The 8,163-nt window shown below is 41.3% G+C and overlaps 1 protein-coding gene across 1 annotated transcript; it reads right to left on the reverse strand.

Annotated features, from left to right (window-relative positions):
- Positions 1 to 1,924: 1,924 nt before the first annotated feature.
- Positions 1,925 to 5,622, reverse strand: KLHL31 (kelch like family member 31). Its single transcript, XM_023757712.1, has 2 exons — positions 4,431 to 5,622; positions 1,925 to 2,748 (listed from the first exon to the last, which is right to left on the reverse strand). Exons 1-2 carry the CDS (start codon positions 5,600 to 5,602, stop codon positions 2,016 to 2,018), a joined length of 1,905 nt encoding a protein of 634 aa, XP_023613480.1. The 5' UTR covers positions 5,603 to 5,622; the 3' UTR covers positions 1,925 to 2,015.
- Between the last annotated feature and the right edge of the window lie 2,541 nt (positions 5,623 to 8,163).

Consider the following 8,163-nt stretch of genomic DNA (forward strand, 5'->3'; position numbering starts at 1 on the left):
TTGCATGAGAGCATACTTTTATACCAAACTAAAAGATGTTACAGTCACCTCACATAAGCTTTGTAAGTTGTGGCCAAAATAATTGATGAAATAGGAAAAGTTTATTTTACCAATGATGCTGCAAGGATAAAAGATGCTCTATGTTTGCGCATTGGGATTTAAGAGCTCAGCGATTTAACTGGCTCCACACACTAGCTTCTCACACAGCTTTGCTTTCCGGCCGGGGTGGATAAGAAGTTAAGGGACCTGCTCTGCACTTGGGGGAGCTCCTCGTGCTCTGTGTGGGGTGAAGAAACCAGCCCAGTGTTTTTTTAATTATGAATAATGTCTTGTACTTAACTTAGTGTTTTAGCTTTTACCAGAGTGTTACCATTAAATACACAGAGACTGAACTTTTCATAAGGGGCAATGATATAAAATTGTTCCACAAAGTGTACTATATGAACCACTTTTCACAGTTCAAATAAAATATTTTAAATATAAATATTGTAACTCTAACAACAACCTATCTACACAGGTGGGAGAGGATGGGACTAATGAAAACCCAGTTATATTTCCATACAGCTCGTGTTTTACCATTTAAATAGTTAGTTTGTTTTCTTTTTCAAAATCCAGTTACATATAGCCCATAATTGATAGGCTACTTCCTCTCTAAAACAAATAAACGATCAAAGAATAAAGTGATAAATTATAAGAAAGGAAAATATGTATCATTTACTACATTCATTCCCTGGCTCCAAAACTTAGCAAATATGTAAGAAAAAATGATATCAAGTGGATACACTTTAATTTGCAAAGCTAAATTGGAGCAGATGGGGTTAACAATATATACAAGAATAGGTATATGTTATTTTAATATTTCCATGTGAAATGAATGTATTATATTTTTTAATTAAAAAATCAGAAACAATGGCATTAATGAGAAACAATGGCATTTACCAACAGGACAACCCACTCCTCCTGTTATGGCTAAATCCAAGAATTCCAGATGTTTCCATTTTCATCTATGTAAAAGAGTGAGTGAAATCAAATTATTGTTATTGGCTTATATAACCTTCAGGCTATATAAACTTGAAGTTAATGATTCTTAAAGGACATAGTTTTATTTGGAGTTCTTCCTGGAACATACATTAGGCTCAAGGTTGCATTTAGTCATCTTGGTATAGGTTTTAGGGTGAGAGCAAGGCTCCCAAGATACTTGCAATTCCTTTAATAGGGAGCATGGCTTAAAGTGCAAACACTTCTAGGCGAAAGGACAAGTGATTCAAATTTACGCTAGAAACCAAATGACTAGCATCAGTTCCTTCTTCCAGAGCAGACTTGTATGGTGGAAATACACTGGGGCTTGAGGCATGCAGGAAGAAGGGGCTCAGGGATAAACCAAAGGCATCACCTTGACAGCCCCGGGGTGGAATCCCCTTACTTTCCAGTCAGACTTTGCTATAAGCTTTAGGACGCTGTCATGGGATGCCTTTCAACATCCTTCACTCAGTCATGGACAGGAAAAGAAACTGCACTGAAATATGGAATTAAATCTTAAGTCTTTATGGAGTTCCATTTTACAATAAAACCTACCAATGACTATTTTCCGCTTCCTAAAGAAAGAGAGGGGGAAATAAACTTGTAAATGAAGTCACTTACTCACATAAGTGTCATCATAAGTAATAAGTACTTAAGCAAAGAGGGAACTTCTCAAATGTGGGTGTAACCGCTATACGTTTGGGAAATATGCCACGGGGAAGAGTGCCTACAACGACTCTGTCTGCCCCCTAGTGGCCGCTGAAGTAAATGCTATTTTTCTTTGTTGGCAATGGCCCAGAATTTTGCTTTAAAGAAAAAAAAAAAAAAGGAGGTAGATCATGTCATACCAGGAATTAAAACCATCAAGACGTATGCCTCGATATATCTTAAAATACGATCGTTGCAGTAAATGTTACATATTTTCCTTTGCGCTAACTCAAAGGTTAACCACGAATAAAGAGTTGTTCTTGCCGCGCCTCCGCATCTACCCGGCGTCAGATACTGACTGGCACGGAGGACACCGAGCTGGCTCGGGATTCCCGGGTCACGTGGTTGGGCATCGAGAGGGTGCAGCAGGACACGCCCACGGTGGCCTCGGGCAGCTCGTCGTCCTCCGTCCACTCGTTGAGCTCGGGGTGGAAGCACTGGATGCACTTCTTGTACTTCTTCTGGCCCTCGTTCCAGCCGCCCACCAGGTAGGCGCGGCCGAGCAGCGCGGAGGCGCCCGCGGTGCTCACTCCCACCGGCAGCGGCGCCGCGTGGCTCCACTGGCGGGTGGCGGGGCTGTAGCACTCCACGGCCAGCACGTCCACGCGCTCCCCGCGCGCATCGACTTGGCTGCCGCCCATCACATACACCCTGTCGCCCAGCGTGACCGCGCAGTGCCAGCCGCGGGGCGTGCTCATGCTCGGCAGCTCCTGCCACGAGTCGCCGGCCGGGTCGTAGGCGCACGCGGAGCGCGAGTACGCGTTGCCGATGTAGCCGCCGGTCACCAGCACCCGGCCGTCGGCCACCGCGCTGGCGTGGCAGCAGCGCGCCACCTCCAGGGGCGCCTTCGGCTGCCACTGGTTGGTGGAGGGCACGTAGCACTCCACGGAGGCCAGGCTGCCCTCTATGTTGCGGCCGCCCACGGCGTAAAGGAGCCCGTTGAACACGCTCAGGCTGAAGTGCGTGCGCTTCTGGGTCATGCTGGCCAGGTGGATCCAGGAGTTGAAGCGGGGATCGTATCTGGGAAGGGCAGAGGGAATGTGACAGCCTTGTGGTGGCAGCCAGGGAACCCCTGTTACTCCACGAACCGCCACGGGGGAACTGTGACACCATCCATGCGAGGAGGCTACTGACTAAGCGCAGCACCTCGCCCAGAGGCAGGTGTTTCTCTTTCAACCATGGGTATAAAGTGTGACACTTGGGAAAAGCAAGACAGGCATTGGTGACCCCCCCTCCTCCTGTTGATAAATTTACTTCCTTTATTGGGCCCCTTGGAGAAGACCCTACAGAGACAGGCCTGCCACTCCCCTTTCCACTATATCCGAATATCTCTCATCTGGTAGGATCTATGGGTGGGGTTAGGGTGGAAACTGGGTATTTGTGGCAATCAGAAAAGGGAACACTGCCACATTGAAGTCAACGCCACATATCTTCAGGCACCGACATCCCTAGCTCATTCTCATTGCTTAATTAAGATAGGAGTTGACTAATTGGATTTCTCCCTGTCTCACAGCCCCCTCATACATCTGTCCTGGCCATTGCAGCAGTAAACTGAGGTACTCAACCAAGTCTTCTATCACCTGTTTAGAATGAGATCAATGGGACTCGTGTCCAAAAGCATTAACAAAGCCTTAACTTTTGATACTTGTCTATTTTCTACCACTTTTTAGTAGGTGATATTATTTTAGTTGAGGGATATATTTTTTTCAGTGTTCAATGTTACAGTACGTATACCATAAGCATTAAAATCAATATTGCAAAAACAGTGATTTGAGTACTAATAGTTGAATTATCAGTGGAGGGAAATAAGTAGTTATAGTAAAATATGCTTTCCTGAAGTATTTAAACACAGAATTCACTCCATCAGTGTGATGTTCATTCATCTTTGTCCTTTTAACCCCTAAATTGAAACTTAACTAAAGTTGTAAATTAAAGGCTAAAAATCCATTAATTGTTTGAATTCATTAAAGTAACACAATGAAATGAAGAATTGTTTCATCATATAATGTACACATTTTCAGATCTTGCTCATTAGTTATATTCGACTTTGTAAGCATGACTTCCTGAACATTTCATACATGTGGAAGTTTAATTTTTTATCATAAGTATACAAAAGTAATATGGCACTTGAGGCTTTTCTGAAGGATTTACTGTTTTTTACTCTTCATGCTTCACAAATACTTACATTTTCTCTGGGATTAGTCTTCAAATAAGTATTTTAAGTTAATTAGCTGCCACTTTTTTAATGAGCTCATTCTATTTGCCAATTATAAATCTGACAGTCATCAATAAGACACTTAAAATAAATGTATTATTTTAATCTTTCTTACCACATTAGTGTTAAAAACTAAATTTGTACCCAGTGTTTTTCAGAAAAGCAGGATATTGTGAAGAGCCCCAGACTAGCAATGGGAAAATGTGAATTGCCACTTACTAGGGGTATAACCTCTCTGGGCACCAGATTTCTCACATGGAAAATCAGAATCCTCTCTTCTCTGCTCACTTCACAGGCTTATTCAGAAATCTACAGTACATGAATGCACTTAACATAATGTGAAGTGTTATATATAAAATGTCACCTTATTAATATTAATTTACTGAGCTAATGAATGAAGCTAACAGACATGACTAATTTACTTCTATGTCAGGGCAATTTCCTCATCATATTGGACCATTTCAGTTCCTAGCAAAGGATCAAGTACCTGCAGAAATTGCTGACTGCATGTTTGGCTTGATTTCGTGCATCATTCTGGTCTTCACCACCAGCCACATAGAGAAATCCATCCATCACAGCCACACACTGATTAAAACTCTTGGCGGGCATCTCTGTGAGCTTGCTCCATCCATTTTCAGGGTCTCTATACAAGACGTCTCTACTAAGGGACTTCTCAGTAAGGCTTGGGCGTCCCCCAACAGTGATGAGGACGCGACAGCCCCCGCGGATCCTCGTGCGCCTCGACTGCAATGTGTTTTGATGATATGGAAGTAAGTGGTAATTCATAGCATCCACAAGAAGTTTGTGACAATCAGCATCTTGCATCATTCTTGGTACAGACTGAACATAATTGACCAGGTCTTGTGCAGAGATGGTACCAAAGCGAATATTGCTCAAAAGATCTGCAGCATATTTCATTCTCTTTTGGTCAAATTCTAACCATTTGATAGCAGTCTGGAATGCTACTATTTCAGAAGGCAACTGTAGGTCGTCATCTATAAGAAGTTCGTTAATTTGCTCAAATGTAAGTTTCATAAACTGCTCTGACTCTGCAAATTCAAGGAAGTTATCCCGGATAAATTTTTGGGCTGCTGCTTTTGCAGTTTTCAGAGAGTACGTCTCAGCAATGTTAGCAATGTACATACAATTCTCAACATTCATCTCTCGTATCAGAAAATCACTGCACATCTTTACAAGGGTGTGGATCTGAAGATAAACAGCAGCAGAAATAATGCTTCCTATTGTGTACAAGGAGAGAGTCAGCTTTCCGGTGTAGGCATATGCAATGACAGTGGCCAGGCCCAGCGGTGAGATATCGTTGAGATCCACCCTTTGAGTAGATGGGTCTTTTTTTAGGATGTTGTAAAAGTACTCACTGCATGAAGCCATCACTGACTTGTGAACATCAAAGGATTTGGTTTTGGTGCCAATGACTAAGTCGCAAAGGAAGCTCTCTTGGCGCATTTTGCTTAAACCTTCCAGGAGGTTGGGGCCATAAGAAGCATCTGTTAATTCAGAAGAAATGCAGCTAAGGCCATTGCCTCCCTCTAGGATCCCATTCAAAGCATTTAGTTTGCTTAGGGGGCTGTCTTCCACAATTATGGTCATCTCATTGATTTCTCCTTTGTTCTTTCTGACAGTCTTCTTTTTGGGGGCCATGTTGGCAAACACACGATCACAGTCAAGAGCTTGCTAGAAAAAGAAAAAAAGGAATAGTATTTTATTTCATTTATTTTTTATTTAATTTATTGAGATGATGTCTATAATAATAAAAGGGTAATATGCTAATTAGAGCGGACGTCCTTCCTGACGAAGCTGGGGCGGAGGGAAGCCAGCCAGGCCCCGGGTGCCTGTGGGTGGCCAGAGGAGGGAAGCAGCCTGGGTCCTGGGTGCCAGAAGGAAGCTGGTGCTGGCTGCCAGGGGAAGGAAGGCCTACTCTTGCACGAATTTTCGTGCATCAGGCCTCTAGTTGGTTAATAAAACTATATAGATTTCAGGTATACAATTCTACAATACATCATCTGTATATTGTTTTGTGTGTTTACCACCCCCAATCAAGTCTCCCTCCATCACTATTTATACCCCCTTTTGCTTCTTCTACCTCCCCCAAACCCTCTTCCCTCTAGCAATCACCTTACAGTTCCATGAGTCTTTCTTTTTTTTTCTTTGCTTAACACCTTCACCCTTCTCACCCAGCCCCCCACCCTCTCCCCTCTGACAGCTGCCACTCTGTTCTCTGTATCCTCAAATCTGTCTCCACTTTGTTAGTTTATTTTAATTGTTCTTTGAATTTTGAATTGCTACATTATGAAGCATGTGTTTTTTAATAAATTAATTTTTTTAATTCTAAAAAATAGATTTAAGAACTTACATTACACTAGATGCATATTTTATTGACAATTTACTTCAGCATCAAGACAATATTTATCTTATTAAATAAGACCACTCCATAGCCATATTGCCAAGTAATTTTATATAACAGAAAGGACCAAATATTCTCTTATCTAGCTGTACAATAATTATGGAATAGTAGTTAAATATCATTTGAAGGGCTTGGTTTACTCTCATGAAATAGTGAGTTATAACTATTTTGAAGTTTTCCTCAATAATATACTAAAATTCAGGAATCCATATAAAATGTAGAATATATATGTAAATAAATAAATGTAGCACTTAAAAATCAATGAGGAAGGACTTGTAATGATAGCATTAGTTCAGTTATTTCTACTCTACATATTCACTGAGATAATTTCCAAATAAGTTAGATATCTAAATCTCTCTTTCTCTCACACACAAAATTTACACATGAACTAGGGCAAAGTAGTTTCCCCCCCTTAATCTTAGAGTGAGAAAGGCCCTATTAAGTATAACACAAAATTCAGAAGCCATAAAAGAAAAGACTGAAATATCTGAATATAGAAAAACAATGAAAACTTCTACAAAACAACACCAACTGTTTAAAAGACAAGCAACAGACTGTGAAAACAAACATTGGTAACATTTCTACCAGAAAAAAGGCCATAGACACAATATGTAAAGAGTTCCTACAAATCAATTAAAAAACAGACAAAAACTATGATTAGGTAACTAGGTCATTTAAAGAAGATAAAACACAAATAGTTAATAAATATTTTTAAAAGTGAACTAATAATTATTAGGAAATTGTCAACTGAAACCCTTTTATTTTTTGTGATCAAATTTTGTTTGATGGTTAAAATATTTAAAAATATCCATAACATCAAATATTGATGTGGTGCTCTCTATACATGGTTGATGGGAATATAATTCAGTCTTTTGAATAATAATTTGGCAGTCTATTATAAATAAAAACTATATTTATACTTTGACACTAAAATTCTAAATCTAAGAATGCACCTTATAGAGATATAAGGGCTTTTATCTTTCTCATTAAGCTCAAATTGTCAAATTCACATTTATATCCTATAAAATAAAAGGGTAATATGCAAATCAACTGAACAGCAGAATGACCGGTCGCTATGATGTGCACTGACCACCAGGGGGCAGATACTCAATGCAGGAGCTGCCCCCTAGTGGTCAGTGCACTCCCGCAGGGAAAGCGCAGCTCAGCCAGAAGCTGGGCTCACGGCTGGCGAGCACAGTGGCAGTGGCGTGAGCCTCTCCCACCTCCATGGCAGCACTAAGGATGTCCGACTGATGGGCAGGGAATGGGCCTAAGCTGGCAGGCAGACATCCCCTGAGGGATCCCTGACTGCGAGAGGGTGCAGACCAAGCTGAGCCCCCCCGCCGAGTGCACAAATCTTGTGCACCGGGCCTCTAGTTTGTTTATAAGACTGGAGCACATTTGTCCTTACTCATTCTTTCTTGCAGGCAACACCAAATGCATCCTTACCTTGTGAAACAGATTTTTAACCCACTGACATTTTAGTCTTCAAATGTATTTGATTTATGTGGTGAGGGTCCCCTTGTTGGATTTCTCTGAGGAAAATTTTAAAACTTTTGCTCAGCAAGCAGTTATCATCAACACCTCCTGTGTGGGGGCAGCTTTGTGCTGGGGCTGATGGAGTAATTTATGTTAGAGAGACAAAAATGACAAGTACAAAATGACAACAAAAAACTAGGTAAGCAAAGCACAGTGATTCTTTTTTCCAAACAGCTGTTTCCACCATCTAGAGTAGAAGCAGAAATGTATCTTTGAGGAAGCCCTGTCTGTTCTGCTGGAAGAATCCCTTTGGCCAACT

This window comes from Myotis lucifugus, unplaced genomic scaffold (assembly GCF_000147115.1).
Source record: "Myotis lucifugus unplaced genomic scaffold, Myoluc2.0 scaffold_111, whole genome shotgun sequence".
Lineage (NCBI taxonomy): Eukaryota > Metazoa > Chordata > Mammalia > Chiroptera > Vespertilionidae > Myotis > Myotis lucifugus.